This window comes from Chelonoidis abingdonii, chromosome 1, assembly GCF_003597395.2.
Source record: "Chelonoidis abingdonii isolate Lonesome George chromosome 1, CheloAbing_2.0, whole genome shotgun sequence".
NCBI lineage: Eukaryota > Metazoa > Chordata > Testudines > Testudinidae > Chelonoidis > Chelonoidis abingdonii.
Window position 1 is genome coordinate 332,483,584 of NC_133769.1, and position 16,592 is coordinate 332,500,175.

General features: G+C 38.1%; 1 protein-coding gene across 1 annotated transcript in view; it reads right to left on the bottom strand.

The window, feature by feature from the left end:
- Nucleotides 1-290: 290 nt before the first annotated feature.
- FGF9 (fibroblast growth factor 9) overlaps nucleotides 291-16,592 on the bottom strand; it is a 31,564-nt gene continuing 15,262 nt past the window's right edge. The window contains exon 3 of the mRNA XM_032778557.2: nucleotides 291-3,575. Coding sequence (XP_032634448.1) covers nucleotides 3,330-3,575 — 246 coding nt within the window. The 3' untranslated portion in view covers nucleotides 291-3,329. The remainder of the gene's footprint in view (nucleotides 3,576-16,592) is intronic.

The following is a 16,592-nucleotide window of genomic DNA, read 5'->3' on the forward strand; positions in this document are numbered from 1 at the left end:
AATTTTTCCCCATATCCCAAATTAGCAAAAAGATATATACATTCATGATTTTGCTCTGTGTGGAATTTTCTCATGTCTCCTGTAAGAGCTAGCAGAAATATTTTTAAATACCATAATTACATATATGCACAGTTGTAAGAAACAATTCTAATGGAACATCAAGTAAATAATACCAATTTTCAAAATTCTATAACAATATATTTATACAAATTACATAATTTTGTACGTATTTACACACCATTACAGATTATCAAGTAAATAACACCAATTTTTTTCAGATTTTTCTCCAAGTGAATTTTAGTGCTCAAAAAAGGTGCCAGACTGACAGCACTAGAAAATGAAGGCTTCTCTTTGTCCACAGCACAGGAACAGCAGTAGCGCAAGCTTCCCCAATTTGCCCCATCAGTTATCTTCACACTTGATTTAGAAGGATCACATGAGGAATGGAAGGGCATTTGAGTCTCCATGCCCATTTAGTCCCTGGCAAGGGTGCTAACTGGCACCCATGTAATAGTGGTTTTGTTATGTGAACCTCACTCCATTAGAAAACAAACATTTTACATAAGTGACTGAACAAACTTTTGTTCACTACTTGACATGAGCTGAACCTGAGATGAAAGGCTCCGTGGCCCACTGCCAATCCCCGGACAGTCCAGTCTCACAATAATGCCTATGTTAAATTCCATATTTATATATTTACATAAATTCAGTATTTACACACCATTATGGGTTACTTGAGTAAATTGGTTACATTTTATTGTATCGACTGCCATAAACGCATAAAACATTTTTTCTTGGTTTTTAATCCTTTCTTTAAAAAAATACAAAAAATAAATTAAATAAAAACATGTTAAGTGATATAAATGGTCTGACTATGACTAAAAACCCAAGGAAACTCAATGTTAAGACTCAGACTGTGGTCTCAATTCATGGCATTTTCAACTTTTGTCATGAATGTCTTATGTTAGTGGATTTAGTGTACATTCAGTTATAATCCACCTTTTTGCAGTTCAATTAAGTTAACCTCTAATGTTGAATGATGAACCTGGTATGTCCTGGAAACTCATTCCTCCGTTTTGACCAGATAGGTTTTTAATACCTTCTGCTCAAATGATTCAGTGTTCTGTCAACCTGCATCCAGACTCCCTGTCTGTTTCAGCAACAGTGAAGAGCGTTAAAAATAAACAAATGAATGATCTTATAAGCTGTTATAAAATGCTGTAAATTCTTAAACGAGAACATAGTCCCTACACAAATAAACAAAGAGGCAATGCCTAACTATATCTTAAATCAACTACGTTAATTTAGATAACTTTAGCATTCAAAAACAATTATTATAAAATGCCACATTTTTATTTGATTTAGTTTACTAGTGGTGTGAGTCAAGACACAGTCTCTGCTACCTATTATATCTGGGAGCACAGAAAAGTCATGTGTCAATGACATTAAGCCATATGCTGTTCCATAATAGATTTAAGTTTCAAATTACATAGTTTTATACCACATAGACAATTATGTATCAGAGCAAAAAAAGGATTAATAATCAAAAGTGGTTTAGAAATGATAATAATGGCTACTACAAAATACGTCTATGATCACAGTCAGTCTCTGTATGCAGTCAGCTAGGAATATTAAGGCCAGATCTCTCTCCCAGTGAATTCAGTGGCAAAGTGAAGTAAGGTCAAAACTTAAGTAATACAAAAATTATAAATTCCATTTTGTTAAATATGCTAACAATTTTGCTCCCTTTTCCTCCGAGTATTGTGAGAAATAGTCTCTTTCCTAACAAGAAGTTCCATAATTATTACCAGTAACAATATATGTTTATGTACTTAACATAAAATGATACAAAATCCATATAAAGTATATTACATATTGTAATCTCATTTATAGTTTATGAATATTTGAAGGTAACTTCAGGGAAAAAAACAAGTATAATACTTTCCCCCTCATTGTCATTGCTGATAGAGATTTATTAGTTTCATTTTGCAAGTTTGACTTTAAGAAGGGTGCTAATATCATGTATTATGACAGTTCACACTGAAAGCAATTTTCCATAAAAGATGTTACAATGACCCCTATGGAACTTGTATAATTTCACAGCAGATAGTCAAGTGCACAAATAAACGTGTTTACAAGAGAGATCCTGTTACCTGGTTCTTGCCCTCTTAAACCATTCTGTGCTATCTGTGATAATCTTAATTAGTACAACCGTTTATATTAGTTACGTTGTTTCTGGTGTTCTGCTTAAAAAAAGCATATTTATCATTTAGCTTTGGTATAATCTGCAATAGGTTTTAACAAGTAGAGTATATACCAACCCCTATATTTTCCACAACTGAGAAGTTTACAATGATGGAATAAGTCACTTTATCAGAGAGGAAATATTACAAACACAGAATAAAAGTTGAAGACTCAGTTTTATCTTTAATCCTCTTGGGGTAAGCTATGAAACAAGCAGTCAGAAGAATGAATACTCAGTGTCATGAGTGGTGCGCATACTTTTACAATAATATGGGCACAGAATAGATTGTCGCCTTTAGTACATTAGGGTCACTAGAATTGTTTTTGTATCCATGCACCTTTTATATTTACTTGCATGAATTTACCACAGGTTCATAGTGGCCTTGGCCATTTTAATGCTTACAGAGCCTAAAGCTTCCAAAATGCCTATCTGGCCTGTACATATTTCATTAAAAATAAACTCTCTATAATAAATAAATATATAAAATAAATAAAATGTTGCCTTTGGAATTTCTATAAATAAATTTAACTTTTTATTTTTTCACTAAGAGGTCTTTGCTTTAAACTCAAGGGGATGATACCCCGAGAGCAGTTAACTGAAAAGTCTCTTGTTTAAGTAAGACTGCACCCTCCATGCCTTTGTAAATGCAGTGTACACTTGAGCAGGCCGCCAGCCAAAAATCCTGATGAATCAAAGTATGGCAGCTATGCTGATATATGATGAAGTACAACTGATCAAAAATTTAAAAGCGTGTCTACTTCCCAGCATGCATCAGTCCTTTTTCCTCTTTTCTTTTGCTTCTTTCTTTCTCTTTCATTCTCTCTCACTCTCTCTCACACACACTCTCTTCTCTCTCTCATAATAAATCAAGCAAGTGGGCATAGGCTCTCCTCCAGGAGGAGAAACCTTTAAGTGCAGAACAAAATCAGCATGTTCCATCCAAGCCTCCATCATACATTATGCATGCTACAAAGTTTGGCAACAGTGGAGCTGATGTGATGGCACAGCTAATCAATAAGAACCCACCGCATTAAACCTTTATAGTGGTTACTTTTTAAGGGCTCAAGTGAAGGAATTGTCTGTGTCAACTTTGGCTTAAAATATCCTTATATAGTTCAGGTACTCTCTCAGGGTCCACGGGTCTAGGTAAAAAATGTGTAAATTTTTGATGCCGTTTAGTCCTAGTCCCTTCTCTTGGAGTCCCATCTTTATTTAACGCAACATAATATCGTCTTCCAGTGTCCACATGTTTATATAGATTTGATGAATACGTATTATACCAGTTTTCTTCAAACTGCTCTCTGAATACACACTCCTGGGTTAATTTTTCCTGAGAAGACAAAAGAAAAAGCGGTAAGAAACCAGTATTAAAAATAACTAACTTTCTATCCATTTAATGCATGTATTACCATATTTAAAGGAAACATTACAAGATTATCTTTACTTCTCGATATTAGTAACTCATTGCAAGTATAGTGAAACGTGCTAGATAAAAATTCCTAATGTCAGCTATAGCAAAGATTCAACAGAGCTCTGTTATTTCTATGTGTTGCCTAAAGCAATCACAACATAGACAATGGTGTGTGAAAGCTAAAAAGCTCTTTCAATAACCTGTTTTAAAAAACAATAAAAATAGCAATGCTTTCATTACCACTCATTCTAGAGAGAAAAGCAGCTCACAGCCAGGTGATGTTAATGGACTTTCTATCTTTAAAATCTTTTTTTTTTTTTTTGCTGCAAAGATTTGAATTGTGAGATACAGCAAAAGGAAAACAGAATTCTTTTGTGGGTTTCAAATATAATTTAATGCCTTAAAATCCAAGTGAGTTTGTTCCAAAGAGTAATCGAAATATTGAATTGAAAGAAATACTATTTGAATATCTGTTACTTGGCTTATTAAAACAGAATTTAGGGCCTGACCAATTTGCTAAGCGATAATTCTTCACAGAGATATGTAGGACATGTAGGTTTGTCTTTTGTTCCCTTTGCACCTGATCCTCCAGGTCTCAGCCTAGGCATAACTCACATGGGCAACAAAGCAAAGACTCCCAGATCTTGTCCTTCAATGGCTAAAGTAAGAAGAGCTGTAGAGCCGAAGAATTCAAAATTGAGGGCCACTCCTCAACACACATTGCGGAATAGAGTTATCAAGCCCCTGAGAGAGCCTCATATCAGAACACAAGACCTATAGAGTGAGGGAAAGAACTTAAGAGAAAGTGAAGAAGAGCCTCTGATCTTTATAACATGCAAAGAACTCTGAGCCTCCAAGAAGAAAAAAGAATTTAGAGCCATTTTTTGCCCTAGATTCATATGCACAGTTGTCAGTTAAATGAATAGAAGTGACATCTATCTATCAGCCAAATTCTGTTTTCAGCTGTAACACCAGTGGAATCACTCAGATTATTCTGGATTTATACCACCTAAGACTGAGACTAGAATTAGGTCCTAGGGGACAGGTCCTCACCTGTTGTAAATCAGCACAGTTCCATTGACTTCAACTCAAGCTCTGGCCTTAATTATTATAGAACTCCAATCATTGTAATATTTTGCACAAATGATGATAATGCTTTGTATGTTACATGCATTTATTACCACAAATCAGAAGATCTCCAAGCGCTTTGCAGATATTAATAAATTAAACCTTAAAAAACACACCTGTACAGTAGATATTATATTTTTACAGATGAGGAAACAAAAACAGAGTGACATAAGTGAAATGACTCGTCCAATGTCACAAAGGAAATCTGTGACAAAGACAGGAATAGAATCCTGACTCTCAGCTCTGGTCTTTAAGCACATGATCATCCTCTCCCACGTGTGTGCATCCTAGATCACAATTTGTAGGCAACTTTTTAAGATGGCTGTATTTATCTTTTTTAAGTATCAGAGGGGTAGCCGTGTTAGTCTGGATCTGTAAAAGCAGCAAAGAGTCCTGTGGCACTTTATAGACTAACAGACATATTGAAGCATGAGCTTTGGTGGGTGAATACCCAATTCGTTGGATGCATATATAAGGTGCCACAGGACTCTTTGCTGCTTTATCTTTTTTGGTCCTTTTGATGGCAATTTAGTGAAATATTTTATACATAGCAACACTGCTCAGGTTTTTGTTTCTGTTTAGAAAATGAAGAAAAAATATTTATTTTCAATAAATCCTCAAGCATCAGTGGGACCAATTTGCAAGCTGCTACTTGTGTAAGCTTTAATCACACAAGATGCCCCATTGACTTTGAGAGCTGGGATTGCACCAATAACATATTTTTACTGAATTTTTTAAAAAGTTGAGAATTAAATGTGTTCTAGTAGCCTCCCACAACATATATAGAACATTACACATCATCTTTAAGATCAAGATCTTTCTTATACTAACTAAATAATCTTTACATACTGATCTTGTCTTAATATTTCTTTTACTTTGGGTGATTTTTAAAATTACTTTGTATTTCTTAACAGCAAAAGCAGATGCTGATTGGTGTTGTATGCTGTGCCTTTAGCTCCACAGGGGACATGAAACCAATTCAAATTAAGTTTTCTGCTCTCTGCCGGGAATCAGATCACATGACATGCACTGCAGAATCAGTCCTTGTTAAAAACAGAGATCTTGATAAAATGGTATTCTGTCCTTTCTTGAATCCATTAATTATTTGTTCACTTCATCTACATTTCATACATACTGAGAAATGGTCTTTTAGTACTATCAAATGTATATTTTTATAAGTATTTTCCCATACCCAGGTATACAGTTTACAATACTCTATCCTTTCATATGGAAGGCTTAATCAATTATGACAACACTACAGTATACTTAATCATCAGACCTTGATTGATTTTATTTATTATATTGCATTCTGTATTCATTCCACATATTTTTCACCTTACCGTTTCAATTTCTATGTTATGAAGAGTTCCCAATTTTCCCATATTTTCCTTCTGGAACATAGCTAGACCTTTTTTGTACCATATCAAAATAATTCATTTAGGAAAAATTGGTATGAGATCCATATAGTACACACTGTAATATTTTTTCCCCAGGATATGGGTGATAATTTATACATATATAAACAATCATATTTTTATGTGAAACGTGTATTTAAAATATCATGAACCGATACGGTATGGCAGTCTCGACAGTAGGGAATTTGGGGTTTGGTCTACAGATCATTGCAGTAAATAGACTGCCATTGACTTTGATGGACTTTGGACAAGGTGCTCTGTTAGCTAGTGATGTAACACTAATCCATGACCAAATGTGGACTGCATCTGATTTTCCCCTCCCTATCCTCTCCCGACATGGCTGCCACAACAATAGAGGCCATATAAGTTCTTAGATAGATAGAAATTGCTATAAATCAATATTGCAAAAAGCTGTAGCAGTTTACACCCATATTATGAGTGCTCCTGCATCTTATTCAAGACAGAAGCACACATAATTTAGGTGGAGGAGAATACATAGGAGCAGAGAATGATGCATGCATGCAGTAGTTTTGAGCAATAACATACGTGAACCCATCTGGAATACCCTTTTGTCCTTCCAGCTCAGTGTGTGAACCATTCACAAAAAGCCAACCCTGAGGTTTTGGGAGGGAATATTATTGGTAAGTGTTTCCCCCTTTGGCTGTGATTTTCTGAAAGTACATTATGCATTGCCTGAAAGCATTGGTTGGCCTTAGAATACTCCATTGCTTCTCTGTGGTGTGATCTGTAACTTATTTCATTTTTTTTTTTGTAATTACTCATCTGCGCATACTTTAGAGTACAATGTATTATTTAATCTTACTAGATGAATTCTGCTAGAGATCGACACATACACCAAGCACAACAGTGGGATAGCACTGGAAACTCTAACCTTTACTCCTGCAAGAGAAAAGGCTGTTTGCCTTCAGCAAACTCTTCAATTTGGGGGCCAAATCTTGAGGTGCTAATCAAGTAAGGCTCTGTTCAAGATTTGACCTCAGAACTATACAAATCAGATGTTGCATAACACCATGTTTCCAACTAAGACAGTTTATAGAGTATTCCACTATAAAGCAATCAATTCTCATTTTACTGTATTTCCAGATTTTACTTCTTTTAGCTTATTTAACTGTAGCTGTTAATATAATATGTATCTTTGAACTATTCAATTATATCACAGGGCCCAAGTGATGAATATGGATTTAATTCAGAAGTCTGCTAACTTGGTGCTTTAGAAGAAAATCTGGTGAACATTAGCTACTATGGAAACCCCTTTCTCTTTTTATATGTTATCCACTACTTAGAAAGGAGAAAACAGTAATTACAACATCAAAACTTTCAGCCAGTCCCATTAAAAGTAAGACTATGAATTAATAAAGTGTAGGACTATCAGACACCAAAATGGATGCCTGACTACATGATTTTTAAAATATATTCTTGTGGAGCAGCTAATGTAAAATGTAGAATAAGAAAATGTTTAATCCATATAGATATTACTCTGAAAATCACTTCATTCTAAGGCTACTTACTTTTATTGGACAAATATTTCATATTATATATTTGTGTTGCTTAGTAAATGAAAACAAAGTATAGTATCCTGTGCAAAAATATTCAGAGTATGTTTTTTTCTCTTTTAAGGCCTCTTAATTGGGGCTACATTTTAAGTTGTATAATTGATTTTGAAATCTGATCATTTACCCCATCCTTACTAAAATGACAATAAACATGCCATCTATCCTGCTTGTTGTACACTCTTATTTCTATGCAACACATCATTTTGTCCTTCTTCACATGGACTACTACATTATTTGAATCAAAGAAGACACTTTACATGTAAATGCTTAATCCAAAAGTCCCAGCACATTATAAAAATAAATAAATTTGATTTGGTCAAAGCTCTTTCTATATCTACTCGACATCACAACCATGAGAGTTAACCCTCTCTTAAGAAGAGTTATGTTTTCAGATATATTCTCCCCTAAATATGTGTTTGCAATGGTTTGAGCATTGGCCTGCTAAACCCAGGGTTGTGAGTTCAATCCTTGAGGGGGCCATTTAAGGATCTGGGGCAAAAATCTGTCTGGGACAGTACTTGGTCCTGCTGTGAAGGCAGGGGACTGGACTCTATGACCTTTCAAGGTCACTTCCAGCTCTATGAGATAGGTATATCACAATAATGAAAGGTATGTGTTCAATGAAAGGAAAGCATAACTATACAAAATGTAATGAACAGACCCTTTTAATTTTTAAGCACTTTTCCTCACTTTTTTACTTGCAAATTAGGGCATTATATATAAAATTGGTCTCATACTCAATCTGAATAGGCTGTTAAACATAAACATATTACATTATTTACTCTAACTGAAGAGCTACCATAAATATTACAGCAGCCATACACAGGGCTACTTTCTTGTCTGATCTCACATATTTAGCAAGATTGGTCCCTGGTTGGATGGAAGACCTCTAGGGAAACCACAGCTACTACTGGAAGAGGTACTGGTGACTGAGGAGTGTCACTTTTCTTTCCGAGTTTGTGAACGGAGCTGGATAAGCACTTTAGTTGAATATATAATTTCCTGCACATTGCCATTTTTCTCTGACAAATATGTTCAAGCAATATTTTTGGCAATATTCAGCCAGAATGCTATCATACCTAATACTATTTATTAAATCATTTGACAAATGAGGACAAAAACATTATTTGTTTTTTTTAAACTTTTATTGCTGCTGAAAGAATGCCCAGCATTACACAGCTGAAGAAGATGACTACCAAATAATGCATCAAACTGAAATTCAGTCCAGTTATGATCATTAAATATTCCATGACACTTTTCACAAAAGCAGGGATGTTAGGCCAAGTGCCTTGGCTGAATCCCAATAGGGAAATTACATTTTGCCTATCTCAAGTCACTTTGTACTTTCAATTGGCTACGGTTTTAATCTTAGCTTCCTGTTCTAAAGGGTTGTGTACTGACAAACAACTGCATTATGTTACACGTGTGAAGGTTTTATTATGCATACACCTTCACTTACTATATTCTGCGTTTGTTTATCTTCAATCATCTGGAAGCATTTTTCAAGCATTATTGTATCCAACATCTTTATCCAAAATGATCCTACAATTACCAAAATAGCTGGTAAAACATGGTCTGCTTGTTGGTGGTATGAGCAGAAGGGCCAATGACTGACTAGACATAGAAACTATGGTCTCTCTAGCTCAGAGATGAGACATATTGGCAGGGCAGTGAAACTTGCTGTTCTTTATATAAGAAGATTTCAGCATTGATGGTTAAATCCTGGGAGTTTTGCCATTAACTTCACTAGAGACAGAATATCTATCGGGGTGCTGGAACAATTTTCATAGTGGGGATGCTCAGAGCCATTGAACCAAACTGTAAACCCTATGTATAATAGAAACCATTTCAAGCAGCAGCATCCCTAGCTCCAGGACCTATAATATCTATCAAATCAATACATCACTCTCTCTCTCTCTCTCTCTCTCACACACACACACACCTCCACAAGACAGTCTTTCATTTTACTGACACTTACTCTATTTGGATTGCAACTTTCCTAAGGCATTAGGGAAGTTTTTAATATGTACTTTCACTGGATATGTAATCATTTATTTAAACATTTAAAATAACTCCAATGCGGATGGATTTACTTCTGCCAGCAGTGACTGTGCACTGAGTACATCTGTTTACTTGTTCTAATGTATATATAGGAACACTTTAATTATAGTCAGTTGAATGAAGTAGATAACTGCATTTACTTCAATGTTTGGATACTGAGATACTTGCAAACTCATCCACAGTGACATAATTATGCTGAAGGCCTCCACAGGCTTCCACTGAAAGCAACTGCAGAACTCTCAGGGGAGAGCCTCAGCTGTATAAATTGTCATAGATCTATTGACTTCAAAAGTTGAAGATCTGCTCAAAATTTACTTAGGCAGGATTGGGACTTGTGTTGATTTCTTTACCAGTCTTGCCCAACAAAGTCAGTCTGTAAGGAAAACAATCAAAGTGCCAATTCTTGAGTGTTTTCCCATTGTCTTCAGGGCCAACAGGATTGAGATTATTCTGTGCCATACACTATTTACACCAATGACTTTTTTATTTTAGGGTTGCCTTCCATACTCAAGAGTACAGCTGCCAACATGATCGGTGCATCTGATTCAGAACACTTGGCTGAATGAGTCTCAGGGAGCCCTTCCAAGAATCTGAAAATAAGGTTTACATGTTTTATATTATGCAAACTGACATCAGACCCAGCCCAATTTCTACTGAAGGCAGTAGAAAAATTCTCATTAACTTAAATGGGAATTGGATCAGGCTTATAATGATAACAGGAAAAAAATTAAAAACACTAAGTGAATCATTTCAGACACATTCAGATTATTGAAGAGTGTAACTTGACCCAGGCCATCCTCGCTCCCCACATTCTATGGGGTCAAAAGATATCAAATATGTAAAATCAAGTATACTGCCCTGCAATCATACAATATATTCAGAATACTATACTATATACTATGTTGTAAGACACAGTAATATGAAATAACTTTTTTAATTTATACAGACATTACCGTATTTACTCATTCATAAGCTGAATTTTTTTTAGTAAAAAAGGAAGGCACCAGAGACGGGGCTCAGCTTATGAACAGGTATAGAGAGGGAGAGGTGGGACATAGCCCCTCCCCCCAACAGAGGGAGCAAGGAGAGGCAGCACAGCCAGAAGGGAAGAGGCAGGGCCAGAGTCTCTCCACTTCTGACCATGCTGCTCTCCCCCCAGCCTCCAAAGCAGCTCCGGGGCTGGCAGGCTGCAGCTGTGCCACTTTGCCCCACCCCCAAGAGCAGGATGTGGCCACGCCGCCCGAGCGCTGGAGCACGCTGCGGCCATGCCGCCTGGCCCAACCCACTGGAATATGTTGCAGTCTGGCCCACCGGAGCAGGCTGCAGCCACACTGCCCAGCCTGATGGAGCAGCTCCAGTCAGGTCAGAGATATCCTCCCCTGGCTCTCCCCAGATAAGGTGGGAAGGGATGGAACGGGGAGAGTGGGGGGTAATCACAGGGGTTACTCCCCTGACTCCCAGCTTCTCCCCCCAAAAAATTTCCCCACCAGTTGCTGTCCTGGCCCATCAGGGTAAGCAGCTGGCGCGCCGGGACACTTTGTTTATTTAGGTTTACCTGCAGATGCTCGAGCTAAACAAACCATCTCGGACCACCAGTGGCTTACTCTGATGGCCCGGGAGCCAAATTTTGCTGACCCCTGAATTATAGGGTTGGCCTCTGAACGGGTTATAAAAATTTTCCATTTTTACTTAGCCATCTTGGAAGGGTCAGATTATAAACAAACAGCTTATGATCGAGTATATACAGTAATTTAACCAAACTTTGTTTAAATACAATGAATATATATAAAATATAGCCAGGCTGTTCAATCAGTATAATTAGATAAAGTTATCCTTTATAAGTACAAATCAATGTTTAAGAGAGTCATATGATCCATAACATTTTGCCCCAATGCCCAAAATAAAAATATTTTTATAATAGTACATAAATAGTAGTAGCAATTTATAGAATTTAGAATATTTAATTTTAGATTCTTTCAGTAAAAGAGTTTGTTCAAGCTCTGGTAAATTAGATTTCTAGGCCCCAATCCTTCTACAGGCTCTTTGGTGGCTTACCTGCACATTATACAGGATTGGGATCTTATAACACTATAATTCTGAAATCAAAACTGTGGATGCAATTCAAACTCCTGTGTTGGACAAGTTTTTACGTATATTAAAAAAAACCCATACTATTAATTTTGAATAGATCTAGTCATGCAAAGCCTCCGCTGGAGTCTGGGAAGATCTTTCTGAGTTTGCTGGGTACTGCGTACCTGATGCCATATCTAATGTTAGTCTCCACAGAATCTACTTGAGGCCATTAAATGTAACCCTTTAATTGGTCATCTAAGTAGAAATAAATTGATATTAAGGCCATTGTGTCACACTTGCTCCCTAACCCACCGCCCCAAACCATCATCACCACTTTGACCTGGCAGGATTCATTATCTTCTTACACTTTAGCTATTTAAAGATTTTGGGTCTGGGTTTGTCAGCATCCCACTTTTTTGGTCTTACACTTTGGGGACTTAAAGACCCAATTTAAATATTTCAGGTAGCAACTACTGAAGAAAACTAATCATATTTTTCCCTTTAAGACAGTCAGTGATCCTTTTTCAGAGTAGCAGCCGTGTTAGTCTGTATCTGCAAGTGATCCTTAACATTCAAAGGCTGTTTCTTCTAGTTTTGTTTTCCAGATTATGCACTTTTCACATTTGTCCATTCTGAGTTTCAATGAGATAATTTTGCCCTAAGATCACTTGTTTCAATATTGTTTGTCATTCATTTTCTAAATAGGACATATGAGATTTAACATCAGAGTTCTCTCAGAAAGGCCAGGAATATCTTCTGTGCTGTTGTGATTTAAGTTAGGCTCTAAGAGGTGCAACTGTTTCAGCCGTCAGTGATGGCTTAGGGTACGTCTCTACTACCCACCCGATCGGCAGGTAGTATTTGATGCATCAGGGATCAATTTAGAGTTAGGGTCTGGACACAGTAAATCGATCCGCTAATCGATGTCTGTACTCCACCTCAGCAGGAGGAGTAAGTGGAGTCAATCGGGGAACTGCACCAGTCGACTTGCCACCGTGAGGACGGCCAGGTAAGTCGAACTAAAATACTTCGACTTCAGCGACACAAATAGCGTAGCTGAAGTTGCTTGTCTTAGTTTGAATCCCCCTGCTAGTGTAGCCCAGGCCTTAGACAAGTCAGCTGCCTTGGGTGTTTTGTTAACTACCCTCTCGCCCACCCCTCAATCCTGAAAAAACAGGGGAATCCATCTTTAATTATTCAAAATTTATCCAGGCAATTAATTGCAGATTTGATGACAGAAACTCTCTGGTAAACTTTTTATAAGACCTACTGTACAAGTTAGCATAATTAACATTTCTTGCTTCATAAAAGTTTGGGATTCAAATAGCTGGGGAGCAGCAAATCAGGAATGCGTTATCCTTTAAAAAGATACACAGGGAAGCTCACATACTTGCCAATTTCTTTTGGCCCCCAACTTCCATAAGCATCCAAAATTTGAACACATTTTTTAAACAACAAAGTGGGGGAGGGGAAAGGTCAGTAAATCAAGGATTAAGGAATGTCCTGCTTTGGCATATTTTAGTTTATGATGTTTCTGTCATTTAACTAAAAGAAATAATGCTACTTCTTCTTTCATATGGCTTGGGTAGGTAGCAATGATTACAAATCTATATCCAGGTTTGATAGTCAGCATGTTGCTGCAGCAGTGAGCTGGGGAATGTCTTTGAGGCCTCTGGTGAAAGAATGAAGGGGACACTCAGATATGATGTGCTTGCCTCATTTTCTATTTAAAGGGGGTTTGTCCACATCTCCAGTGAGATGTCCTGATGCAATTCAAACTGCACCAGTCTTTCCAACATAAGTCAAAACCCAGTGGTTCCTCAGCAGGGTCAACAGTGAGCTATTTGTTTTGAGCTGTTGAAATGTTCCATGTGGCTCTCCATTGAGCCTCAGCATCAAAGTTGAGTGTAAGGGTATTGATGCAATTCTACAGAGGGTTGCAGGATTTTAATCTGGTCTTTGGTGGGTTCTGCAGGTCATCGTGCAATGGGATCCTTGCGTTTGCATTGACATGGTTGAGAAAGCCAGATTTTTGGGCAGCTTTTCCAATCTGTGGAGACTGGATGTGTGATAGGACTGGGAGCCAGTCTTTTGGGATTGATTTGAGCATCCCTGACACTATACATATGGCATTATTCATTCAATAACACTACTACATGACTAGTATGTTGCATTGTAAGAAGTTGATCATAGAATCAGAGATAACAGAATCTGAGAGAATCACTTAGGTCACTCACTTAGGTCTTATCCCTTTCAGTTTCATAAGACTATGCTGAGGCCTAGTCAATATTTCAAGTGAAGCCCTATAAAGAAAATCTAGGTGCTGTAGGTAGTAATGCTGGTGATTCATTAGCACTTCCCTTTAAATCAATAGTGAACCAATGTCCCTGCAGTGTCAAGGATTGTAACTGAATTTTAGACAACACAACCAGGGCCAATTTCCAGTTTTACTAAAAAAGTTAATCTGCCCAGCTGAACAGAGAGTATACCCACATTCTCAAAACTAGGTATACAAGTTCATATGCTGATTTCAGATGGCATGGTATCCCCACACCCCAAAAATCCCCCTTTCTTTTCCATATAGATTCCTCCGTACCTTTTCTACCATCTCAGTTACTGGCTGAAGCATCCTTCAACCTGCATCCACTCCCACTCCATATATCCTGGAGGAACAGCACTGGGCTAATAACACTACTGAAGTTTTAACAGGGCTGCCCCATACAAATCCTAAAAGGGTCATCTGGGAAGCTGAAGGCAGACTAGAAACCTTAGGCAGGTTTTCCCTACCTACAGCTACTGAGGATCAGCAGGTATCTTTCAGGCCTGGAGGCTCAAAGATGGAACCAGCAGCAGGGCAGGCTGTTTCCTACCCCACCACAGAGGGAGAGAGAAAGGCTCAAGCTTCTCTTTCCTTCCCCTCCAACAAAGACCCTTTTAGAACTGGGAGTCAGAAGAAAAGTGGCCAAATCCAGGGCTGCCCGGGGGGGGGGGGGGAGGGCAAGTGGGGCAATTTTCCCCAGGCCCCGGGCCCCACAGGAGCCCCCATGAGAGTTTTTTGGGGCCCCTGGAGCGGGGTCCTTCATGCGCTCCGGGGGCCCCAGAAAACTCTTGTGAGGCCTAGGCCCCCGGAGCATCTTCCGCTGCAATTCAGCAGCGGCGGAGGGTCCTTCCGCTCCAGGACCCGTCGCCGAAGTGCCAGGCCTTCAGCGGCAATTCGGCAGCGGGGGCCCCCCGCTGCCAAAGACCCCAGACCCCCTGAATCCTCTGGGCAGCCCTGGCCACATCAACTTTTGCAGAAAAAGAGATGAGATAACGAGCACCTTTGGTTACACCAGAGTGTGGCGGAAGGCAGTAATGAAAGCCGACAGGTCACTGCCTTGAAAAACAGAAAAGAAAAGAGGGGATTCCTGCAGGAGGGGAACAAAATTGCAACACCTGTAAATTTCAGATGAAACCTGTGAATTTCATCCACTTTCGTGTGAACCTTCAAGCAAACTTGTCCAAATGAAACCTATCAGCAAAAGTTCATAACCAGAGATGCAAAAGTTTTTGATGAAAACAGGGTCAAATTTGTGATGATTAATATGAATATGGGTACTTTTTTTCATACTAGTTCTATTCCTATCACCCTCAAGCTAAAGACACCAGCTTGCACGTGATTAGCCCAAGCCTGGCATTGCCTTGTGAGTCCTGAGCATCTACTGCCATTAAAGATTACATGGCACTTTTTAGAAGCATATGGCTGTTAACCCGAGTGTAATGGCCAAATTCCAACTTTGATAATTACCTCTCTCTATTTAAAACAACCCCCTTTCCCCAGGCAGGAAAGCTTCTCTTAAATTTGCCTCCTGAAAGTGCTTTTAAATCAGCAGGCCTTCCAGGCCAGTAAGCCTAACTTCAATAAGAGGCAAATTAGTTGAAACTATAGTAAAGAACAGACTTATCAGACACATAGATGAACACTATTAGTTGAGGGAAGAGTCAACATAGCTTTTGAAAGGGGAAATCATGCCTCAAAAATCCATTAGAATTCTTTGCAGGGGTCAACAGACATTTGGACAAGGGTGATCCAGTGGATATAGTGTACTTGGACTTCCAGAAAGCTTTTAATGAGGTCCCTCAACAAAGGCTCTTATGCAAAGTAAGCAGTCATGGGATAAGTGGAAACGTGCTCTGATGGATCAGTAGCTGGTTAAAAGATGGAAAATTAAGGGTAGGAATAAATGGTCAGTTTTCAGAATGGAGAGGGGTAAATAATGGTATCCCCCAGGAATCTCTCTTGGGACCAGTGCAGTTCAACATATTCATACATGATCTGAAAAAAGGGGTTAAAAAGATGGCAAAGCGTGCAGATGATACTAAATTACTCAAGATAGTTAAGTCCAAAGCTGACTGCAAAGACTTGCAAAGGGATGTCTCAAAACTGAGAGACTGGACATCAAAAATGGCAGATGAAATTCAATTTTGATAAATGCAAAGTAATGCACATTGGAATTACATACAAATGATGATACAAACACAAACAAAATGATGGGGTCTAAATTAACTGTTTCCACTCAATACTATGTGCAGTTCTGGTCTCCCATGTTTAAGAAGGATGAATTCAAGCTGGAACAGGTTCAGAGAAGGGCTACTAGGATGATCCAAGGAATGGAAAACCTGTCTTATGAAAGGAGACTCAAAGA